This window comes from Chelon labrosus (assembly GCF_963514085.1).
Source record: "Chelon labrosus genome assembly, chromosome: 2".
NCBI lineage: Eukaryota > Metazoa > Chordata > Actinopteri > Mugiliformes > Mugilidae > Chelon > Chelon labrosus.
This window is the reverse complement of record NC_140338.1, coordinates 2,797,944-2,822,019: the sequence shown is the minus strand read 5'-3', so window position 1 is coordinate 2,822,019 and position 24,076 is coordinate 2,797,944. Positions and strand designations below refer to the sequence as shown.

At 44.8% G+C, this 24,076-nt stretch overlaps 2 protein-coding genes across 2 annotated transcripts; one reads left to right on the top strand and one right to left on the bottom strand.

The window, feature by feature from the left end:
- Window positions 1-573: 573 nt before the first annotated feature.
- LOC311506793 (calpain-2 catalytic subunit-like) lies at window positions 574-13,222 on the bottom strand. The gene is made up of 19 exons (XM_084570868.1): window positions 12,871-13,222; window positions 12,201-12,270; window positions 10,147-10,265; window positions 8,980-9,113; window positions 8,589-8,757; window positions 8,349-8,432; window positions 8,185-8,270; window positions 7,973-8,038; window positions 7,725-7,885; window positions 7,173-7,342; window positions 7,071-7,082; window positions 6,143-6,354; window positions 5,840-5,876; window positions 4,070-4,135; window positions 3,254-3,376; window positions 3,108-3,176; window positions 2,947-3,025; window positions 1,265-1,381; window positions 574-833 (listed from the first exon to the last, which is right to left on the bottom strand). Exons 1-19 carry the CDS (start codon window positions 13,105-13,107, stop codon window positions 751-753), a joined length of 2,094 nt encoding a protein of 697 aa, XP_084426994.1. The 5' UTR covers window positions 13,108-13,222; the 3' UTR covers window positions 574-750.
- Window positions 13,223-13,358: 136 nt separating this feature from the next.
- capn8 (calpain 8) lies at window positions 13,359-23,079 on the top strand. The gene is made up of 23 exons (XM_084570856.1): window positions 13,359-13,481; window positions 13,636-13,698; window positions 15,047-15,313; window positions 15,568-15,637; window positions 15,728-15,846; window positions 16,553-16,686; window positions 18,417-18,585; window positions 19,128-19,211; window positions 19,289-19,374; window positions 19,453-19,527; window positions 19,599-19,759; window positions 19,939-20,108; window positions 20,445-20,456; window positions 20,539-20,750; window positions 20,824-20,860; window positions 20,948-21,013; window positions 21,089-21,146; window positions 21,390-21,454; window positions 21,570-21,638; window positions 21,708-21,786; window positions 22,107-22,223; window positions 22,495-22,553; window positions 22,635-23,079. The coding sequence occupies exons 3-23, from the start codon at window positions 15,074-15,076 to the stop codon at window positions 22,656-22,658; spliced, it is 2,106 nt and encodes a 701-aa protein (XP_084426982.1). The 5' UTR covers window positions 13,359-13,481; window positions 13,636-13,698; window positions 15,047-15,073; the 3' UTR covers window positions 22,659-23,079.
- Window positions 23,080-24,076: the final 997 nt, after the last annotated feature.

Genomic DNA, 24,076 nt, shown 5'->3' with positions numbered 1-24,076 from the left:
AAAGACAACAAAGACAACTGGACGGCAGCCAATGTCGCTAAAGCTAATGTCCATGAATCCACCATCCAGGGAACACTGGACAACCATGGTGTGCATGGACAAAGACACTGATCTCCAAAGAGAACAAAAAGTATTAAATGCATGTTTCCAATAGTGCAACAGAAGTTCACAGTTGATGTGAGGAAACCCACCAACATCTCAGAACTAAAGTGGTTCTGTTCTGAGGAATGGGCTAAAATTCCTCCAAGCTGCTGTAGACCACTGATCAGCAGTTACCAGAAACATTTAGTTAAATAATATTTCTTTTTCATGTGTTTCGTGTTACACTGAGCTGCAGTCAATTGTAAACTGAGCTCCATTTATCAGCGTCAGCTAATTGTTAGCTCTCAGGCTAATAAATGCTAACCTCTTGCCAGCGGAGGAAAATAATAACTACACATTTTAATCTGAAGTTCTGTAAACAAGTCATAAGAGTAACTTCAGTGTTTCCTGCTTTTGATGAAATTAAGCCCACCGTGTGTTTTCAGTGTTAATGCTAAGCTAGGCTAAACATAGACATGTATAAATGAACCACAAACACACGCCTTTGTTTTCTGGGGACAGATTTATTGACTTTACATCGACTGTCGGTTGGTTGTGTAGAGAGTAAAACAGGCGTCTCATATAAAACGTTAGCAGTAACAGGAAGTGAAGCGGCGGCGGCTGTTAACAGGAATATGGCGGCGTGTTGCAGGAAGCTGAGTCTGCGGCTCAGATCATGGCGAAGTTTAACCACTGGTTGAAGTCGAGCTCGATGGAGCCGCTGTCGTGAGCGTCCAGCTTCTTGAAGATCCCTGAGGAGGAAGATGGACGTTCAGGAGGTTAAAGGTCACAGCAGGAAGACAAGGAACATAAACATTTAAACAAATCAGTAGTAACCTACTGTTAAAGTGCCCCCTGCTGTTTGTTTACACTCTCTAAAAATCTCAAAATCTCCTTCAGATTTATTTTGAACGCTGCCCTCTTGTGGTTCATGAGTTCATGTTAACCTTCATCCTTTCACAGTGACACTAATGAGCAAGCTAACTAGCGGCTAACTCATGTGACCACCTGAAAATAATTTATAACTCAAAGATTTGCACAAATGATTAATTTTCTTGATAAAATTTATGCACAAGTATAATATTTGTGTTTCAGAGCGTGTTTAGTGAACGCGATGTCAAGACCAGGGGTCACGAGTTGGTCTGACACAAACACAAGCAAAAGCGTAAAAGCTGCGACTCACTGAACATCATCTCCAGCCTCATCAGACAACCCACGAAGTTGTCGAAGTCGATGGTCATGTCGGGGTCCGAGTATCGAGCCACCAGCAGCTGGTAGATGGTGTTGTTGAGAGTGAAACCTGGCGGAGGACGACAGCAGAGTTACTGAGGAGCAGCTAACGATGCTAACAACATGCTAATGTGCATGAAACGGCTGGACTTAAATGATTATATGTTAGAAACTAAAACTGAAGAGACAACAGAAAGTTTTCAGATTTATCAAAATTAGCATGTTAAATAAAATTAGCTAGTGAATTCAGTAATGCTAATTATTCTGCTGAGTGTCTGTATATTATCTCAGGATATATTAATGATGATATAATATTAGTTTATTAAGCTTTTCAATGACGTATGTGTAATTATCAGGTCATTAATTATACATCACATATTTATATAATTATCACTTATCTCAGCTGTGATGAAACATATAGTGATTGCAGCTACTTCTACTGCTAACCAGTTTACTCTGCTAACCCAGCTAACTCTACACACTCTACAAACCCTGCTAACCCAGCTAACGTGGACGTACCATCTCCATCAGTTTACTGGCAGTGACGTCCAGACAGCAGCAGAGAAACAAACACAGTATTTTAGTAGCGAGACAAACAATAGACACACTGCAGAAGAAGAAGAAGAAGAAGAAGAGGTGTTAGTGAACAGGAGAAGAAGACCTCCACACTGATGTGTTTAAAGAAATATAAGCTTCCTCGTTAAGGCAGAGAGAAGAAGGAGGAGGAGGATGCAGTGTTGAAAGCAGTGGAAGTGTAAACAGGATGTTTTTGCAGAGCGTCAAATTCATCTGAAACCGTCAACACATGTAAACGTTTATGTGGGAACAGCGATGGAGGTGGAGATACAAGATGAGACATTTAGAGACTTCAAAGGTTAAACTTGACAGACTCTGGAGAAATGAAACTGATCATTACGTTCTAACGAGCTCACAGCACACAAAGGGGGCGGTACCAACTCTGAGAACCAATGGGAGCGACGGATCCAGTTGATTGACATGTGACTCAAACATTTGATTCTTTGGAACTTTGGTTCCTGCCACCAGATCCACATGATGATAGCGGCTTGGAGCAAGAAGAGCTAGCTCCGCCCACAGACTAGACATATTTATATGTTAGGCGAATGTTAGCTAGTTTAAGCTAACACTGTCTAGTTTAGGTTAACAGTAACTGGTGTATGTTTAAGTTAGCTGGTTTAAGCTAATGTTGTTTAGGTTAATGTTAGCTGCTTTAGACTAATGCTAAACACTAAATCCACCATGTTGATAGCAGCTTGGAGCAAGAACAGCTAGCTCCACCTACACACTTGACATGTTTTATATAATTGTTACTTAGTCAACCAGAGCGTGGGACGTCCACTAGAGACCAACTGTCCTTTACAGAGAAATGGACGACCAGAGAATCAGTGTAGATGAGGACGGAGGTTTAGAGGAAGTGAAGAGAAAACAAGAGCAGAGAAACATCGCCTGAGCTCTGAGGAACCACAACGTTCCTGAGGCCACTGAACCAAACCACATGAAAGACAGTCAGGATTTTAACGAGCGCCAGGAAATCGTTAGCCGCTACCACATAGACGTTCAGTTTGAGACGATGCAGAGTTAATGCTGAGTCGGTGAATTCCAGGAAATAAATCTGACCTGCGTCTTTGAAGGCGACTCTCATTTCTGGAGTGCTCATGGTCCCAGAGTTATCCGAGTCGTTCTTCTTATAGATGGTCTGTGGACGCACCAACACACTCAGGTTTGTAAAAGTCACACAGTGAATAATAAGACACCAGAGGTCAGAGGTCACATCTCACCAGGTATCTCTGAACCTTCTTCCACAGCGTGGCAAACTCCCCGAGACCGAGCTTCCCGTTGCCGCTGTCCTGCTAAAGAGTTAAGGACCAGTTTCTGTTCAGGTGGAGACACATGTGGACACTATCTAAACTCTGTGAAAGGATACGTCCATCAGGTTCACCATGATCCTGCAAGTGTCCATGCTGAAGCCGTCAGTCTTGATGTCAGTACGTTTGGCAACAATCTTGTTCATGATGGTCTTCAGCTCCACGGCAGAGATCTCCATGTCCTGAAACCAGCCAACGAATAAATTATCATCAACACAGGAAACGCATGAATCATGTTTTTATCTTTTAAATCTACACATGGTTCCAGTCACAACACTGGGTTAGCTGTTAGCATGTAGCATGTGTTCCAGTGTACAATGAATCTTTGCATTAGCTGTTAGCATGTATCATATGTTGCGGTTATCTGTGAATCTTTTTGTTAGCTGTTAGCATGTGTTGCAGTTCACAGTGAATCTTTGTGTTAGCTGTTAGCATGTGGCACACGTTGCGGTTAACTGTGAATATTTGTGTTAGTTATTAGCATGTAGCATGTGTTGCAGTTCACAGTGAATCTTTGTGTTAGCATGTAGCATGTGTTGTACTGTAAGTGTTAGCTTTTATCATGTGTTGCAGTTCACAGTGAATCTTTGTGTTAGCTATTAGCATGTGGCACACACTGCGGTTAACTGTGAATCTTTGTGTTAGCTATTAGCATGTGGCACATGTTATAGTTGACAGTGAATCTTTGTGTTAGCGTGTAGCATGTGTTGTACTGTAACTGTTAGCTGTTAGCATGTGTTGCAGTTCACTGTGAATCTCTGTGTTAGCTGTTAGCATGTAGCATGTGTTGTACTGTGAGTGTTGGCTGTTAGCATGCTGTTTCACTAATAGACAATAGAACAGGAAGTGACATCACAAAATAAAGTGAAACCTACGTCTCCAGCGAGTTTACAGAAGAGATTTCTGAATCCAGAGTCCACCTCCTCGTCCGACACCGTCTCCTGGAGACAATCACCGTGACAACCATCAACACTCATTACTACAAGCCTTTATTGACACAGCAGCCAAGCAACTGACACAACCGTCCAATCAGCAGTCAGATCAGTGTTTTATTGGTCCAGGCTGGCATTACAGATTATAATTTGAGATTAATTAGACACTACAACGTCTATTTTTAATCAGAGAAGGTATGGAGGCCCAAGAAGGCCAAAAGACTAAATACTGCATCTAGTTTAGTTTTAACCTGGATTTATTGGAACTGAACCAGGTGATCAGAAGGTAACTTGTAGAAATATTAAATAAAATAAATTGAATCTGCATTAGGCGACTGTTTAAGACCTTCACTGATAAAATACTGAAGTGACTGATCATGTGAACATGTTCAGGTTCAGAGTGAGATGATTGTTGGTTCAAGCAGATATGATTGTAAACACAGAGTTTCTCTGAAGAGCCACTCCTTCATCAGCGGCTCCTCTACTTGGAAACCTTCCCTAACCTGTATGAGCTTAACCACAAGTGACTTTCACCTGGAGGCAGTGAAACAGGATCACCCCGCCAACACTTCCATGAACATGCATTCATTGTGGAGCCTTTGAACGGAGCTAATTTAAAAATTATATCTGACTAAAGTTTCAGTTAAACTGAGCAGAGAGTTAATCAACAGACATTCACTAACCAGTCAGAGCCGTTTTTAATGTGTGTCCTCTCTGATAACTTGTTTTCACAGGATAGGCTGTTCTGTAAACAGGCTGGTCGACCCACTTCCGTCTGCAGTCCAGTCTGCAGTCTGTCTGTACTCAGCTAGCTAGTTATAACACCAGTGTGTAGGGAGGCTAGATATCTGAGGTCTAGATGTTAACTAATGTACTGTAGATGGATACTTAACTATGTATACCATTCAAATTATTTCCTCAATAACTCCAGGCATCTTTGTTTCCTTTATCATCAGAGATGTTTCTTTCTCAGCAGTGACATTACTCTGAGGATGGAAGCTTCCAGGATTCAGTTCTAATCTGAGCTTCGTCTCAAAAATAACTAACGTCAAACATAAAGAAGAACTTCTAGCTTATTCCAAAATATGAATCATTTCCCCAAAATAAAAACTTTATTAGTTGTTGTTAAACCTGTCTGTCCTCTGCCTATTTGACAACTGAGACATGTATGATCACTAGCCAGAACTGGGAGGGGGTGGAAATGGTTGACACTGATCACACTGGAAGGCTGGAAACTTTACCTGGGGATCATGTCCCCAAGTCAACAAACAGCTGTTGTTACAATATTCTACTGACCACATGATGGCGCTGCTTATTTACAGACAAACAAACTGAGATCAGATCTCAAGTGCTGGCTGGGGACGCATGTGGAGACACACTTTAATAACAGGTGTGGAACACAGGAACTTAGAGATGGACAGATGCGATCAGATGTTATTGTGAGGTCTGAACAGGTAGTTAATATTAGCTAACAGCTAGCAGCTACCATGCTAGTTCGCTTTAAGCCTCTTTAACTGTGGTTCTGAAACATCTCATTGGAAAATAACATGATTGTTGATCATCAGCAGCGACCGTAGCTGAGTTCATTGACTGATCTACAGGATGAACAGTGCATTGTGCCAGTCTGTTGCCGTGGTAACTATCTCATTATTACTGCTGGTGGTTTATTTCCATCTAGTTCCATCTTAATGAGTAATAGTCTGAGTTACTTACATCGTCCAGTTCGGCGTTGACGGGGTCGTCACAGGGCCTGACAGGACAGAGAGACTCACATTAATACTTCATTTAAAGACGTGTTTGTTCAGTGTCCTAAAACACTGGCACACTTTACTTCCTGTTCCCCAGTAAACGGTAAACAAGTCCAGGTCTCAAAGCCTCCATTCAGAAACACTCCTGAGGAACAGGAAGTGGACTGAGCCAAAAAATCTGGGCTGACTCAGTTTTCAGATTCCTGCTTAGACCTGGGGAAATGACCACCCCATAAACAGCCCAGTACCAGACGGTTCAGGGTCTTACACAATCTCTGACTGCTTCTCCGAGAACACCCGGATGCAAAAGTCCCCGTTGAGGTGTGGTTCGAAGGTGGATGGGACGATCAGGTACTCCCCCGGCGGCAACTTGAAGCGAGTGCTGACCTCACGCAGGTTGATGAAGGTTTCGGATCTCGCCGTCTGGGCGTGAGTCAGGAAAAAGTTCTTATCCAAGTGGACTTCCCTCTGTCCATAGAACTGAGGACAGAAAGAAACAATTAGGACAGCTGTCTAAACAGCAGGGCAGGTGATGAGACTAATAAACATCTGTCTTTAAATATTAAAGAGCTTCAGGGGCTAGAAAACACTTCTTTACTGCATTAGGCTTAAGGTATGTTGCTCATTTCAGGCCTTTAACTACAAACTCTAGTAATACTATTTATGTTAGTAGTTCTGAACCAACAGTCTACATCAGTGATAGTAGTTCTGAACCAACAATCTGAATCAGTGTCAGCAGTTTGGAACCATCAGTCTACACCAGAGTTAGTTCAGAACCAACAGACAACATCAGTGTTAGAAGTTCAGAACCAACAGTCTACATAAACAACTATATAACTCTCCCTGATGGTGCATTTAATGACCCTCAGACAGTTGACAGGGGGCAGATGATTTATAATGAGAACATTAATAGTAGATTCAAAGCCCGGCTCGTCTGTTAGCTTGTCCCAAGATGCGTAACTATTTTGGAAACATGATGGTGCTACTTCATTAAACGGAGTGGAACATGTAGAATCCTACAGCTAAATCATGTCAGACAAAACGTCAAACCAGAAGAGACACAGGTCAAGTCATTGAGACAATGTGAAGGCAGGTCCAGTTTCTTCTAATCAGCAAAATTTAAAAAGCTCCAGCACTCTGTTGGACATGAAGGAGCCTTTGGATGAGAGGTGGATCGGCTCTCAGTTCCAACTCACCTGCTTTGGAACCTGAAATAAAAAAAGAAGAAGAAATTTAATTTAGTGAAAACTTCTGTCTCATCAGGCTTTAAGTCTCTGTCTGATCTCTTAGTGTCTGACCTCGTAGATGGCGAACCCAACGGTGTGCATGTCCTCCCCTTGTTTGCGCAGCTTCCTTCGGTTCTTCTGGATCAGACCGACCACAAAGCTGCAGCCCACCTCACCATCATCTGGGTCGTCATCCTCCTCCTCCAGCTTGATCACAAACTGAGGATTGGTCCAGAAAGTGTCTGCAGAGAAAAAAAAACGTCTCACATCAGGAACATCATGAATCTGCTCAAAATGTGCTGTAGGTCCAACCCAACAACCCCCAACAAACGCAACAACCCCCAACAAGCCTGACCTCAACAAACCCCAACACCCCCCAACAAACCTGACCTTAGCAAACCCCAACAAACCTCAACAAACCTCAACAACTCCCAGCAAACCTCAACAAGTCTCAACAAACCCCAATAAACCCTGACAGAACCAGTCTCCAGTCTGGGTCCAGTCACATGAGGTCGGCTTGGATCAAGTCTAGGTACCTTCAGACCTTCTTAAATATATGAATCATTCCTTTTATCAATATAGATAACCAACAGTCTAGATCAGTGTTAGTAGTTCAGCACTAACAGGGGTGATTCCTGCAGCCTCCAGCGGTGGAACCTCTCCTCCAGGTGCCATCGAACTTGCTGACGCTCCAGTGTTTGACAGATTCGTCGTCGATGGTGTCAGGGGTCAGAGTGCAGACCTCGACACGAGAGTAGTGACGCAGGAACTCATTGTAGGACATCCTGCAGAGATAGGACAGAGGAGAGCTCTCACTTTGCAGCCCCAACTAGAACCGTCAGTACTGATGTGTTATCATTGCAGAGACTCACCAGAACTCTCCGTCCTCTGCGTTGGCATGAGGACAGTCCCCCTGGACATGGCTCCACTCAGATGAGCTGTAGGAACGTAGACATGATAAAACAGATTTTCCACTGGCAGTAAGTGATGCTGAATTATTGTGTCTTTAATAGGACCACTGGGTGACACCCATATACGTGCCCCTGAGGCAGGTCAGACGTCCTAACTGAACATAAAAATGTACCCATCGCTCCAGGCTCCGGTCCACTCCACCTGGCCCCAGGGGTTCCTCATTCTCACCAGCTTCTCCTGACGACCCCGGTAGTTAACCTGGAGACAAGTCAAACATCATCGTCCATCCTCCGTGTCTAAGACAAAGAGTTTGTCTTTTGGTTTTCAGAGCATTACCTCCACCGCTCCGGTCAGGGAGTAGGCATGTCCTTTCACCAGCTTCTGACGAGTCACGGCCTCAGAGTCCGCGGCGCTCGTGATCTAACAACACAAACACAATCGTCTTCATTCCAACAGTCCAGAGACAGAACATTGACCTTTAACTTCCTGAAACGTCATAACCAGTCTGAGAGGCTCTGAACACCTGCAGCTATTGGTTTACTGAATGTTTCTGATCATGACGTAAAGGTGACTCACGTCGATGGAGCAGCCCAACAGTGCTCCGGCCTCCAGAGCTTTCTTGAGGATCTGGAACAGGTTGGACGGGGGCTGTTTGAGGTCGTAGTTTTCAGCGATGCCTCCGGTAAAATCCTCGAAGCCCTCAGTGGTGGAGCCGCCAGACAAGGCTTCATAGCAACCGTTGACCCTACAGCCAGAAGACAAGGCCAAACACTGAGTCCTACAGCTGACTCAGAGTCTCCACCAGCGAAGAGACAAAACCTTAACCTGTACTTTAATGATTCCACCACTGGATGATGGTTTAAGAGAACTCAGCTTATACTGTAGACTTTGACAACTAAAAGTATTAATAGAACCATGAAAGTTGTTATTACGACCAACATCAGGACAGCAAGCCTTCAGGTCTTACTTGGCGTAGGCCTTCTCCAGCAGAGCGCTCCAGAACTCCCTCCCCTCGGCCGAGTGGACGAACATCAGCTCTCCATCTTTGACCGGCAGCCGGTCGTCAATCACCACGTCCACCCACTCACCGAACTGCCAGAACTACAGACCCAACATTCTACATCAGTCCTAGCAGTTCAGTCTACATCATTGTTAGTAGTTTAGAACAATCAGTCCATATCAGTGTTAGTAGATCAGAACTAACAACTTACATCTGTGCTACTAGTTCAGAAGAGGAGACAGGAGACACTATGACAGTCGGTTAAAGGAGATACCACATGACCGTTATTTAACGTGGAGCTCAACCACAAACAATCTGTGTGAACCAGTGATTTTGTTGGTTCCCAGAAGAAGAACTAGACTAACCCTAACCCTCTGGAATTAGAAAGGGACGGAGTCAGTCCTGTTTTGCAAACTAACAAGAGCAAAGATGTTTTTTTAAATTCAGTGGACACGGAGAGTCAGAGTCTTTAATTGATCTGGAGATACAGAGCAGAGACAAGTTGACCTGATAGAGACTGGTCAGCTGATAAAACAGCTTTCTTTATTTAGCAGTAGTGTTTTTAGTTGTTTTACTAAAGCACGAACCTGGTGACAGACACATCGGACTGACTCATTTAGCTGGAGGCAATGTGGTCAGACAACGGCAAACCACTTTCAAATATTCTGGGCCTGGCTCCTCATTCAGCGGGACCCTCATTGGAGAAAATCAGACAACCTTTGGTCTAAAAGTTGATTTTTCTTTTGTTACACTGTATTTGGGTAAAATCCCAGTTGGACCGATGGACCAGGACAATTATCTTTATAAAATACTCTTGGCTGCGAGAAAGAAGGCCATTACGCGGAAATGGCTGTGGATAAATCTGCCATCAAGGAAGGACTGGCTCACCATTGTTAACAAAATACAATGCATGGAAAAACTGGCCTTCTCCCTAGGATTATGGGCTGAACAGTGTACAAAATACTGGGAAAAGTGGACTTTATATTCATTGATGTGTAACTCATTGTCTGTGTGATTGATTGCTCCACTTTGCGCTAACAAATGGTCTGTGTCAGCTTTGTCTCTGAAAAAAAACACAAACAAATAAACTGACTCATTTAGTGTCCCACAGGGACATCATAAAAGACTCGTTACCTGAAAGTGGAATATGCCGGCGTAGTCATCACCAAAGCCCTGGTCGGTGGGAACAACTCTGGCCATCACATATTCATTCATGGTCAGGGAGGCGATGGCAGCCAACAGCCAGCAGTCACCTGGAGGGACAGGGCAAGTTTGTGTCTCAGTGTCTCAGAGTCTCAGTGTCTTAGTGTCTTAGTGTCTCAATGCTGATCCCTACAGGATCACAAACAAACAGGTTCAGTTCATAGAAGTTCAGATAATAAATAGAAGCTGTGACTGAAGCATGCAGAGACCGTTTTGGTGTGTCCTTCACGATACTTTGTGTCTTTTGCAGGCATCATTTCCCGTTTATGTCCATGATAGAGGACAGTATTTCTTTCCTGTCAGCTGGTTGGACAGGAGACTGTCTATGATTCAATCTGTACCACAGGAGACAGATGTCCTCCAGTCTCATCAGACCTCTGTCCTTTGGGACACCACCACCTACAGACCGGGTGGACAAGGTGTGGACGTGCATTTCAGAGATCAGTCCACATGACGACTGTTGGACTGTCAAAGTCTTTTCTAACGCTGATAGACTAAAATAAAGAGAGTCTCTGAGCATGAGTCATGGGGTTTGTTGGATGATTCATGTGATACAGAATGAACTCAGGAAACTTTTACCAAACTCTAAAAGTTAAAGGCTGTTTTCTGGATCGAAACGTTGTCTCCTCCCTGTCTCTATGAGGTCTCACTCTGCAGTAAATTTCTGGACCAGTCAACTTGAACAAGAATGTTTCTGCATGTGAAAACAAATCTTTGAGTTACACAAGCGTCAGACATCTGTGGTTTAATGGAGGCACGAAGCTGACTCACCCACCACAGCCTGGGGGCGGGGCTCTGGGTCTGTCTGCCTCTGTGAGGACCGCTGAGTGGAGAATGTCCTCACAGAAGAGGAAGCATGGACGTGTGTGTTTGAGGGTGTGTCCTCATTGGCTGGCAGCTCATACCCGCTGCCCCCCCCCCCTCTAACAATAGCTGGCAGGCCTCTTCCTGTCCTTCTGTTTCCTGCACAGCCAATCAGAGCTCTGCCTCTAATTACAGCTGATCCAGGTTCAGCTGTTTCACATTAAAACGTTTACAACAACGGCTCAGTGTCAGGATCTGGACCTGGAAATGTTATAGTTCTTAGACAGAACCCAACGATGTGTTCACTGACTCATACAGGACTGAAGGTTCTTCCTCAGAGGAGCACACCATCAGTGATGTGTCGACCCAAGACCATTAGGCGCGTTCGACTTCATGCAGATCTGTGCAGATCTGACTTGACGTGATGCATGCTGGGTAGAACAAGTTCATTTTAACCAATCATATTCGAGGTCTATGAGCATAACAACCCAGCATGCATCACGTCAAGTCAGATCTGCACAGATCTGCATGAAGTCGAACGCGCCTATTAATGTTGCAGAAACAACATAACCACAAATAAGGGGGCGGGACCAGCTCTGAGGACCAATGGGAGCCACTGATCCAGTTGACTGACATGTGACTCAAACATTTACCCCGAAGGAAACACTGTCCACCATATTAGTTTCTACTACCAGATCCACCATGACGATAGCGACTGGAGCGAAAAGAGCTAGCTCCGCCCACACTCTAGACATGCTTATATGAAGGATACCTAGGCAACCAGAGTCGGGGACATCCACTAGAGACCAACTGTCCTCTACAGAGACATGGACGACCAGAGAATCAGTGCAGATGAAGGTTTAGAGCAGAAAGTTTCACACTGAGCGACATGAAGCTGCTCGTCAGGTAAACTACATGATCATGTGACCTTAACGAGCCTATCAGAGTCAGAGCTTGTTGACACCACAAACAGGAAGTGTTCGTTAGTGTTTATGAATAAACAGTTTGTGACTTCCTGTCTCTGGTCATCTTTAAATCGCTGATTTATTCTGTTTTATTAGTAACAAGTTGATCATCTCGTTTAAACCGATCCTTGAAGGTGACCTCTAACCTGTGACCTCTGACCTGTGCAGACAGACTCACCTGTCTGCACACAAGAAGCACAACAAGGGAACACTCACCTAGAGCTCCCTGACAGATGTCGGTCCTGGTGGCTCCGCCCACAATGAACTCAGGGTTAGAGACCAGCTCCTGGAGGAGGAGACACACGTCAGCTGATCAGTAAACAACGACAATAAACACCAAACAATAGCAAATAGACATCAGCTGATCAGTAAATGACAACAACAAATAAAGAACAAACAGACATCAGCCTATCAGTAAACAACCACAAACAACAACAAATAAACAACAAACAAACAAGTTGTTTACTTGTTTGTTTGTTGCTCCAGTCTTTCTGTCTTTCTCTCTGACATGATCACTGTTGGACAGCCTGGAGATGTAGCTGTTGTCTCTAACACATTCTCACTGAGGCCCCAGAGATCAGGGGCCCCGGGGCCTTCAGGGATCCTCCTGGATTCCATCTAAGTTTAGATCTTCAGGTTGTTGATCAGAGTGAGACCTCTGTCAGTAGAATACTAAATATTAATGAATATATCTATAACAACCTACTAACTTATCTACAGTTCCGTTATTTTGATCTACATCATTCCTGGGTTTGCCACGGGGGGGGGGGGGGGGGTCACATATCTCTGCTGCCACCGCACCAACCCCGCCCCTCCAACCCCACCCACTCATCCCAACTAAAATCACCCGTCCCGTCCTGTCCCATTACCGGGCCCCGGTTCGTACCGTGGGTCTCTTCCAGGTGACTCCCCGGACCTTGTGGGAGCTCCGGCCCAGCTCGTTGAAGCCCAGAGACTCGGGCGCGGCGGGGAACGTCGGGTCGCAGAAGAGCGTCCCCGACGCGCGGCTCTGCGCCCGGAGCGCAGCAAAGTCCTGGTTCAGGTACCGCACCGCGTTGGCGTTGGTTCCAAAGCCCGCGGCCAGGGCCCGCTTCTTGGCCAGAGTGGACGCCACGCCGGACATGATAAGGCCGAGACAATAGGTCCAGACGGGACGAGGTTCTGATCAAACTTCTACAGATTCAACAGATTCAGACTTCAGAGACTTCAGAGACTTCAGACCTCCGCCCAGAACCGGAGGAGGAGTCTCCCTCTCTCCCTCCTCCCTCCATCTCTAACTCTGACTCACTGGGCCTCTCTATCCCAGAGAGTGGTCTTGTCTTTATGCAAATATTTTTATCTTTCCGGGGTTAAACGACCTGGTCTCAGGGTTAAAGGTTAATGTTGGAGTATGTGTTAATGCAAAGGAAGGTCCTCACAGAGACACCAACACGAGGTTATGTGTGTATGTGTGTGTGTTTCAGGAAACGATGTGAATCATGAAGAACGGAAAAAACGGTAAAATATGCAGCACCTGAACGCACCATGCAGACAGTTTATAATCAGTCTTAAGGTTTTAAAGTCTCTAATATTTCATTATTTCATTAATAATTATCTAAATATGAAAAGTCTCAAACATCTAACAGGTGAAAACATTTCTTCTGCGTTTCAGGATGTTTCAGATGAACATGTAACAGATGAAAGGTTTCGTCCACACGGTGTCGCTGTGTCTCAGGTTTACATCAAATATTTCAGATGATAGAAAATAAATCAGAAATCTGATCACTGATCAGTACATTTAGTTCAGACCTGAAAGAAGTCAAACATTTAGGGATGTTGTTCTGGAGTCTTTTTGTTGGGAACTGATTGTGATCAGTTTAAATGGCTCTGGTTGGTTGAAGGACAAGTCTGGATATGACAGGAGTCAATGAGTCAGTAGGAATTTAAAAAAATGTTTGCCCTGGGGTTCTGGGAGATGAAGACCAAATAAATGAGCAATATCTCCAAAACTATCAGATCCATAATCATGACCCTGGTCTCTATGAATAGACTTCAGAGTATGGATTCCAAGTGTCAGTAACATTGTGGCTAGATTAGATCTTAGAAAACACCCTGATAGTGATGATATCACGCACAGAGACCAACCCCTTGACTAGAACTGGACCAAGAGTTTATAGAAATACCACAAATCACACATATTCTACAAAAGCTTTAGTAAAAATAGAACCAGGCCGACTCTCAGTTTGGACATTTGGATAAAACCAAAGTGAGCCACATTGGGTTTTTACCTCTTGAAAGACAATGTGGCTACAAAATACAACTGACTCCCACTATGAGCAGTGAGCACACAACTCAACCTGTGGACATTTTATTCAGCCTGGACATCATCACATTACATCAGTGTGCACATTATAGAATCCATAAAATATTGACATTTCTTCCGTACGGCTGTTGTTCACGCATGTAACTCCCCAGAGAAATCAGTCACCAAGGCGTGTTAGTGATCAGCGCTAAGCTAACTTTCACCACAAGATGGCGGTGTTGTGATTATTGTCCCAACTAGATGGAGGCAAAGGACCATGTATGAAATTGAGGCAAAGGGTTTAGATTCTGTCAGTCAAGTCACCATGTGGTAGATAGTTGATGGAGAATCATGTGGATAGGCTCTGACAGACCATAAAAGGTAATTTAAAAACAATATTAATTGCATTTGTTGTCAGTTGTTTTTGGATTTAAAAAACTGAGAAATAAAACCTATAGATATAAACTGGAAGTTGTTACCGTAACCAAGTTCATCGGTGCCAAGTTCATCGGTGCCAAAGTCTTTAAAACAGTGAAATGATTCAACATCACTTCAGATATTATTTCTAAATATCTGCTGCACTGGTGCAGGTCAGATTTTGTCTCAGGGGTGTTTCAGGTGTTGCCCGTGAGCTTAAACACCTCAAACTGTTTGCTCTCTGAATAATTCAGTCAACTGATATCTCTAATCCCTCACCTGGATCTGAGCTCCGCCTTTGTTCACCTGATAACTTATAACTGAGACACGCTCACAGTTCACTCACACTGACCTCCTCGTCCAGACTCTCCGACCTCTTCAGACTCTCAAGATGGCGAGCACGGCGGCAGAGCTGGCCAGGAGGAAGGCCCGGGCTGAGGACGGTGTGGGCAGCCGGTCCAACGTGGTTTCCTTCAAGCAGCAGGACTTTGAGCAGCTCCGACGTGACTGCCTCCAGAGTGGCTCACTGTTCTGCGACCCGACCTTTCCAGCTGGCTGGGACTCTCTGGGATACAACCAGCTGGGACGCTACTCGTCCAAAACCGTTGGAGTGGAGTGGAAGCGTCCGACGGTGAGGCATTGACGTGAACACTGATTAAAGTCAAGTAGTTTATCAGAAGATTAGATTGAGTGGTGGAGAACCTGATCGTTTCATTTGAACAAAAACATAAAATCACAGTTTGTTTCTTCACGTTGGTTTAAACATGACCCAGATAAACATCCGCACGCATGTAAACCGTTAGAGCAGACTGACTCCATTTCACTGCTGTGTTTTATTTTGATGATGATGAAGGTTAATAACCACCTGTCGTCTTGTTCAATCAGGAGCTGTGTTCTGATCCTCAGTTCATCATCGATGGAGCCAACAGAACCGACATCTGTCAGGGAGCACTGGGTGAGAACTGCTTTGTCTTTCCATGGGTGTGAGGACCTCACTAATCCAGGTGTCCAGGTGTGGTCATGTGACCTGCGGTGTGTCTAACAGGTGACTGTTGGCTGCTGGCTGCCATCGCCTCGCTGACTCTGGACCCCCAGATCCTGAACCGGGTGGTTCCTCCCGGGCAGAGCTTCACCTCGGAGTACGCTGGCATCTTCCACTTCCAGGTCATTTATTAAAGCAACCACAACCAGACACATGCTGACCACTACAACACCCTGCATGCTAGGCTAGTTATCAGATAGGTTAGCATTTAGCACGCCTGGCAATCACAACAGCCACTAGTGACTGATAAGCTAGCAATGTCATTCCACCTCCAGTGAGATCGAAATAACTGATCGAAAGAAATCACCTCAGAACCACAATCTGTGTATTAAAGCTAAGATACGCAAAAAAAAGATAGAAGCTAAGCTAACATAAGATAACATAACATGACAGAAGCTATGCTACGATAAAATATGCTAAAATAGTTAAGACAGGCTATCATATAAGGTAACCTGTGGTAAGCTATGCTAAGCTAACATAAGATGTGATAGGCTAAGTTAAGCTAAGCTAAGCTAAGCTAAACTGAGATAAGATGACCTAAACCAAGCTAAGACATAAATGAAATGTTGGCATGTGTGCGATGTTGTCATGTTTTAGCTGAACACCACAGTCAGTAAAGGGAGGGAGGAGGTTTGGGTAGATAGTGGTCAACAAAACACGGAGGCTTCAGTTCACTTCCTGTTTCAAACTTCATTCATGTACCTTGATAATCAGGGTCCTCAGACATCAACCCAAATTATCATCCCTTCCTCAAGAGACAGTCCCTCAGGCTGGAGTGGTGGAGCCTAGAAGGGAAGTGACATCACGTGTACTTCCTGTTTTCTGTAGCTGTGGCAGTACGGGGAGTGGGTGGACGTGGTCGTGGACGACCGACTGCCCACCAGAGACGGCAAGCTGCTGTTTGTCCACTCAGCAGAAGGGGGAGAGTTCTGGAGCGCCCTGCTGGAGAAAGCCTACGCCAAGTAAGAAATGCTAAGCTAAACTGTTAGCATGCTAGCATTGCCATTGTTGCCAGAAAATCGTTACCAATCAGAGACATTTAAACTAATCACACGACGTCAATGACTACATCATCACATTAAGCCCCGCCGACATGATCTGATTGGCCCAGCAGATCTTTGCGTTTTTAAAACTAATTTTCTTGTTTCTTTATCTTTTACTGATTCTTTAACCGCCTTTAACACTTTCACTTCTCTCAGCTCAATTCACTGTGACTCTTCTACGTTTAGTTGTAAACTTGACTCCGACACTTCCTCTCCTTTCATTCAGTGACTCCACTTCCTGTTCTAGCTGACTTTGCAGAGTTAGGCCCTGTTCAGACATCACATTAACATCCCAGGCAATCCTATTAGTTTTAGGTACTTGTGTCCAGACCTGGCATTAACAAGAGCATCCGGATCTGATCTCAGTTTCTCTCTACGTAAACAACATAATCTGAGGTGTTAGAGAATAGAATAGAATACTATAACAGCGTCTGTCTCTAATGGATCTACTGCTGTTCCAGAACCAACAACAGCTGTTTTATGTGTGAGTCATGCCTCGCCCACACGTTAAGTTATTATTTGTTGATCTCCACGCTGACGGTAGTTATTTTAGAGACTTGAACAGGACCCAAATTATAACTCCAACCCTGGAGGCTGCCATATGCACCGTAATCTCTGGTGATAAATAAATAGTAACTTAACTCCACCCGGCTCCTCACACATCAACATTATCACAGCAATAATTAACCACATGATGAATCACACACAGCTTCCTCATAGTCAATCATTTCATGAGTTAATTCTAGTTTAGATTTAGTTATTTAGTTAACAGCTCCAAGGACAGAATCTTTTAAAAGGATCTCATTTCTAATGAACAGACATCACTTATTCATGTGATCATTTCTAATAGTGGTTGAATGAATGAGTTAAACTCCTCTTCCACAGATCAGCCCTGATCACATGTGTCCCAGACCACCTCCACATGTGGACTGAGTCCAGATCAGTGTCCTCAAACTGTTTAATCTGGACTCTGGTGATCAGATAAGGATGGATGTTAATGTGAAGTCTGAATGAGGCTTTAGTTTCTCTGGCGTGAAACAGGCTTTCCTGAGAATTTCCGTCGTCTGGTTCCAGCTCCGTCTCCAAACAGAAGCGGAGTGTTGGACGTGGTTAGCGGTTGCTGGCGGGTGGAGCAGGGTTTACTCTGTAAACAGTGGGTGGAGACCATCCTGGAAAACAAACAGAGCAGCAGATAGAGATCATGACTCAAATCGATTCACCTCCACACTTCAGCTTCCCTCATGTTACACTGACTGAATGTACAGAAAATGAACCTCCTGCATCCTGTGGAGAGTTAGCATGTTAGCATGTTAGCTAACTCTGCAGAACATTAAGACTTGATCCAATTTAAATTCATCATGAGTGGAGAAACTAAAACTGTTGACATGGAGTCAAATCTGGTGGGGGCCTCTAGTGGACGACAGAGGACCTGCAGCTAAATAATAAACAGCTTTTATTTTGTGTCAAGTCGCCTTTTAGATTTTTATTATCGCTGCTAATTTTCACTAACTCTTAAACAGAGACATCTCAGTGCGTTCATTGTTAAACCATCAGGAATTTATTCATGTTCTTAATGTCACGTAAATACATTAATAAAATCCAGTCAGACTGAAGCCTGTGGGTTAATTGTCCCTGGTCTCTGTCTGCAGGGTGAACAGCTCCTATGAAGCTCTGACCGGAGGCTCCAGCATCGAGGGCTTTGAGGATTTCACTGGCGGCATCGCTGAGAGCTACAACCTGAAAGAGGCGCCACCGTTCCTGTTCAACATCATAAGGAAAGCGCTGAAGCTCGGCTCGCTGCTCGGCTGCTCCATCGACGTAAACGCAGATAAAATGTTTACTGTGTGTTTAGAGAAGAAGTCTTTATCATGCACATGATTCAGGCAGTGCCTTGCTCAACGGCAAATGTTGCTGCTCATTCGTCCCTATGGGTCCAGGGATTCAAACCATTTACCTGGCTAATCTATTAGCTCATTAGCAGACTTGATGCTTGTGGTTACTTATAGTTTTTTTGTGTCCAGTGACCTGAACGCTGCGTTATTAGTTTCGTTAGCATCTGATTAGCATTCTCATCTGAATTATATTAATTCAGGAAATGATAACTGAGAAGCTAACACATGCTAATTGAGATGCTAACTGCCAGATTTCCAGCTCCTATGAGAAGGAGGCCATTTAGTTCATTACCTCATTTATCACCACTTGTCAGGTCATTAGCTTCATTAGCTTGTTAGCTTTCACAGTGAACGGATCAGCTACCTTAGTTTTGTTAGCATCTGATTAGCATTCTCATCTGAATTAAATGAATTCAGGAGATGTTAACTGAGAAGCTAACACATGCTAACTGAGATGCTAACTGTCAGATTTCCAGCTCCTATGAGACGGAGGCCATCACAAGTCAGAAGCTGGTCAAAGGTCATGCGTACTCCATCACTGCTGCAGAGCAGGTGAGGCATTCTGGGAAACCAGCACTGACCTCAGGTAGAGGTGGACAGATGTTTACAGCTTAGCTCTGGTCCTGCAGGTCCATCACCTTGGTTCTATGGTGGAGCTGATCCGGATCAGGAACCCGTGGGGTCAGGTGGAATGGACCGGCGCCTGGAGCGACAAGTGAGTCCTGGTGTTTGACTGAGTCTTTGGTTTGTCATCAGGGAAATCGACTAACTCTGACGTTCTACTGTCTGTCAGCTCCAAGGAGTGGGACAGAGTTCAGCCGGAGGAGAAGAAGAAACTGGACCACTCTGCTGAAGACGGAGAGTTCTGGTGGGTGTTGAGTCGTTGGGTTAGTTAGCTCCCCTCGGTGGAGGTGCTGACTTCCTATCTGCTCATTTCAGGATGTCCTACACTGACTTCCTGCGCCAGTTTTCCCGTCTCGAGGTCTGCAACCTGACGCCCGACACGCTGACCAGTGACCAGGTCCACCACTGGAACTATTCTGAGTTCGAAGGCGTGTGGAGGGTGGGCTCCACCGGCGGAGGCTGCAGGAACTACCCCGGTACTGGTTCTCTGCAGGGTCCATCCCTCCTCCTACTTTCTTCTAGATGTTGTGAGAAGCTAACTGAGATGCTAACTGAGAAGCTAAATGAGATGCTGAGTAGCTAACTAAGAAGCTAAACGAGATGCTAACTGAGAAACTAACCTCTATAACCACTATAACCTCTGGTTCCTCTGCAGCCACGTTCTGCTCCAACCCTCAGTTCTTCATCCGGCTGGAGGACGTGGATGACGACCCTCACGATGGTGAGGACGGCTGCACTGTCCTGATTGGTCTGATGCAGAAAGATGCTCGCAAGGAGAGAGCCTTCGGACGAGACCTCAACACCATCGGCTTTGCCATCTACGAGGTAGAAACGCTGACAGAGTAGACCAGGAAGACATGAACACTGTTTGAATGTTGCCTCTTTGTAGTGTCATCCAAATGTGACGATGTTTTAACATCATATGTTTAGAGAAGAAGAAGAGGCAGAAGTATTTATTGCCCACATGTTTGAGGAAGTGCCTTGCTCAATGGCATACTCATTAGTTGAATCTTTCAGGTCACGCTGTTACCGTAGTTTCCAGTTTCCTCTGTAAACGTTTTTTTAAAAGGAGTTTTTCTGACTGAGATGATACCTAAGATGGCCAGCTGATCAATTGACGTCTTCCTGTATTTCTAACCTTTGTCTGTTTTCTTTCCTCAGGTTCCTGATGAGGTGAGATCAATAATAAACTGTCACATTCATGATTGAGCTTCTTGAAATAGAACAGAAGGACCAACTCTTCTTCTGTGGTCAGTTTAAAGGCCTCACCAACGTTCACCTTGGTCCGGACGTCCTGCTGACGAAGACGTCGGTGGCTCGCAGTCAGTCCTTCATCAACCTGAGGGAGGTGTGCGATCGGTTCAAGCTGCTGCCGGGAGAGTACGTCGTCGTCCCCTCCACATTTGAACCTCACCGCAAAGGAAGCTTCGTCCTCAGGGTGTTCACGGAGAAGCAGGCCCACGCCAGGTCAGGAAACCAGCTGGACGACTGGGTCCGGTACTGGTCCAACTGATTTAACTGTATCTTCTGCTCGTTTCAGTCCGATGGAGGAGGAGGTGGACGCCGACATCCCAGAGGTTTGTGAACCTATAGAGGCGTCAGATATCAGAGAAAGCTCACGTCTTCGTCCCATGAATGTTCACAAATCTTTTTATTTTTTTCAGCCTGAAGTCAAGCACGATGATGTGGATCCTCACTTCAAGCATCTCTTCCTTCAGATTGCTGGAAACGTGAGAACATTTTTACTTTGATAGCATCACTTCCTATCTGGCTGACAGGATACCGACCATGTTCTGCTTCAACAGGACTCGGAGATCTCAGCCTTCGAGCTGCAGCAGATTCTGGACAAAGTGATCACTCAGAGTAAGACGAGATCTCAGGAAACACATACGTTTACGATTAATCTGCTTCCTGCTTGAGTTCAGGCGGTTTCTATCTGACAAGCAAACTGAGATGCTAACTGAGAAGCTAACTGAGAAGCCTACTGAGATGCTAACTGAGATGCTAACTGAGATGCTAACTAAGATGCCTGCTAACTGAGGTACTATTTGAAATGCTAACTGAGATGCTAACTGGATCACCAGTGTCTGTGTGAACTGTTTCCAGGATCTGATGTAAAAACGGACGGTTTCAGTCTGCAGACCTGCCGCAACATCGTCAGCCTCCTGGACGTATCCTCCAAACGTCACACAGCAAATATCTGATCAATGGTTTAAATGATTGATGCCATGATAAATAAATGTTTCACGTCAATAATAAACAAATAAATCTAAACGTCATGTTCAGACCGACAGCAGCGGTAAACTGGGTCTGCTGGAGTTTCACTCTCTGTGGACGAAGATCCAGAGATACTTGGTAAGGACTGGTCCAGCTCCGGTACAGAAATATAAACACATCATCAATATCTTCTTCTTCTTCTTGTAGGAGATCTTTAAGAGTCACGACTCTGACAGTTCTGGTACGATGAGCAGTCATGAGATGAGAGCAGCTCTGGCCGAAGCTGGTAAGATTCATTCTTGATCTTCAACCCAGAAGGAAGTTTTCTGGGTCCAGGGTTTAGTTTGGGTTCGGCCTAGGAAGCTTCAAGAGGTTCTCAGTTAGAACATTCTTTGGTTTCCTCTAGAGTCAGCGATGATCTAAACTGAGCTCCTGATTTAAACTGATATATATTTATAGAAACAGGAATTAAACTGGATTAAACAGGCTTAAACTGAAAATAAAATGGAACTAAACTGGAACTAAACCCTCTTCATATGGGTTATGGGAGCTCCCCCTGGTGGATCGTGGCTGCTGCTGCAAACTGAACCTCCTTCTGTTTTCCAGGTTTCCAGGTGAACAGCGCTGTGGTCCAGGAGATCGTCGGTCGCTATGCCGACGGGAGTTACGCCATCGACTTCGACTGTTACGTTGGATGTCTGATCCGTCTGGAGATGCTCTTCAGTGAGTCTTGTGATGTCGTGTCTCTAACAGGACGTCAGTCAGTTTCTCAGAATTCAGATCAGGCTTTAAACCTATAAAATAACTTTCAAAGTGTATTTTATTCTAATAGTGTTTGATGCTAATTTAAATATTTTAGTTACAAAATAATGGTCACAGTGGAATTTAACAGTACCCACAATCCCCTCTGCTCCACCCTGCCATGCTGGGTCTCTATGCAGGTGATAGGTGGAGATATTCCTGTGAGGTTAACTTATTTCTGTTTCCTCCTCAGAGATGTTCAGAACTCTTGATAAGAAGAACCAGGGCCTGATCCAGTTGGACCTGCAGCAGGTAAAACCCTCAGAGCCCCCTTTACACATCTTTCTTATTGGCTCTTCCTGTGTCACATGACCTTTTCTTCTTCTCATGCAGTGGCTCTGCCTCGCCATCAACTAACAGCCCACCAGCATGCTGGGAGATTTTACCTGGAGACACCTGATTCTGTGATTCACAAACACGATGAAATAAAAAATAAATTCCCGTTTCTGGCTTTCTTTTATAAACTGATAAACTGAACCCTTTAGAACATGAAACCAGTCTACTTCCTGTCCTCAAGTGTTTTACCTGATCACACAGTGGGTGTGTCCAGGAATCCATCAGCTGTTGCTGTGTTTGTCCTCTAGAGGGCGGTGAAGTGTTGCTACCTTCAACATAAGCAGAGGATCAGAAACACCTAAGCTCATCTGAATTCACCTGAACTCACACCAAAACTCACCAGAGCTCACCGGAACACACCAGAACACACCTGAACTCACACCAGAGCTCACCGGAACACACCAGAGCTCACCAGAGCTCATCTGAGCTCACACCAAAACTCACCAGAGCTCACCGGAACACACCTGAACTCACACCGAACTCACACCAGAACTCACCTGAACACACCAGAGCTCATCTGAGCTCACACCAAAACTCACCAGAGCTCACCAGAACACACCTGGACACACCAGAACTCACCTGAACTCATCTGAGCTCACACCAAAACTCACCAGAGCTCACCAGAACTCACCTGAACACACCAGAGCTCACCTGAACTCATCTGAGCTCACACCAAAACTCACCTGAGCTCACCAGAACACACCTGAACTCACCTGAACTCACACCAAAACTCACCAGAGCTCACCGGAACTCACCTGAACTCATCTGAGCTCACACCAAAACTCACCTGAGCTCACCAGAGCTCACCTGAACTCACCAGAACTCCCCTGAACTCACACTAGAGCTCACCTGAACTCACCAGAGCTCACCAGAACACACCTGAACTCACACCAGAACACACCGGAACTCACCTGAACTCACACCAGAACTCACCGGAACTCACCTGAACTCACCTGAACTCACACTAGAGCTCACCTGAACTCACCAGAACACATGGAAGAACTCACCTGGGCTCACCAGTATTCACCTGACCACACCTTTACACGTTGGTGTGGTTGTGTTTACCAAAGTCAGCTGATCAGTGTCAGCCATAGCTCAGTGCCCATCTGTTGAAGACACCACTTCCTGATACACCCTGACAGATTCAAGGAAGAGGAACAGGAAGTCACCACGCCAGCCTTCACAGTAAAAGCATCTCATTCACTAACTGACAAGCTGAAGCGTCTTTAAGTCACATGTTTCTATCAAATTGCTCCAGTAGAAATGTTAACAAATAAAAGTTCATAAACAAAATGATATAAAATAAAAAAACAATAAACACTCATGTAGATAAGGAGTTGACTGAACACATGACCTCCTCCTCTTCCTCCTCTTCCTCCTCTTTCATCACTCTCTGGTTGATCTGTAGTTTAAAATTATTCTACTTATGATCAGTTATT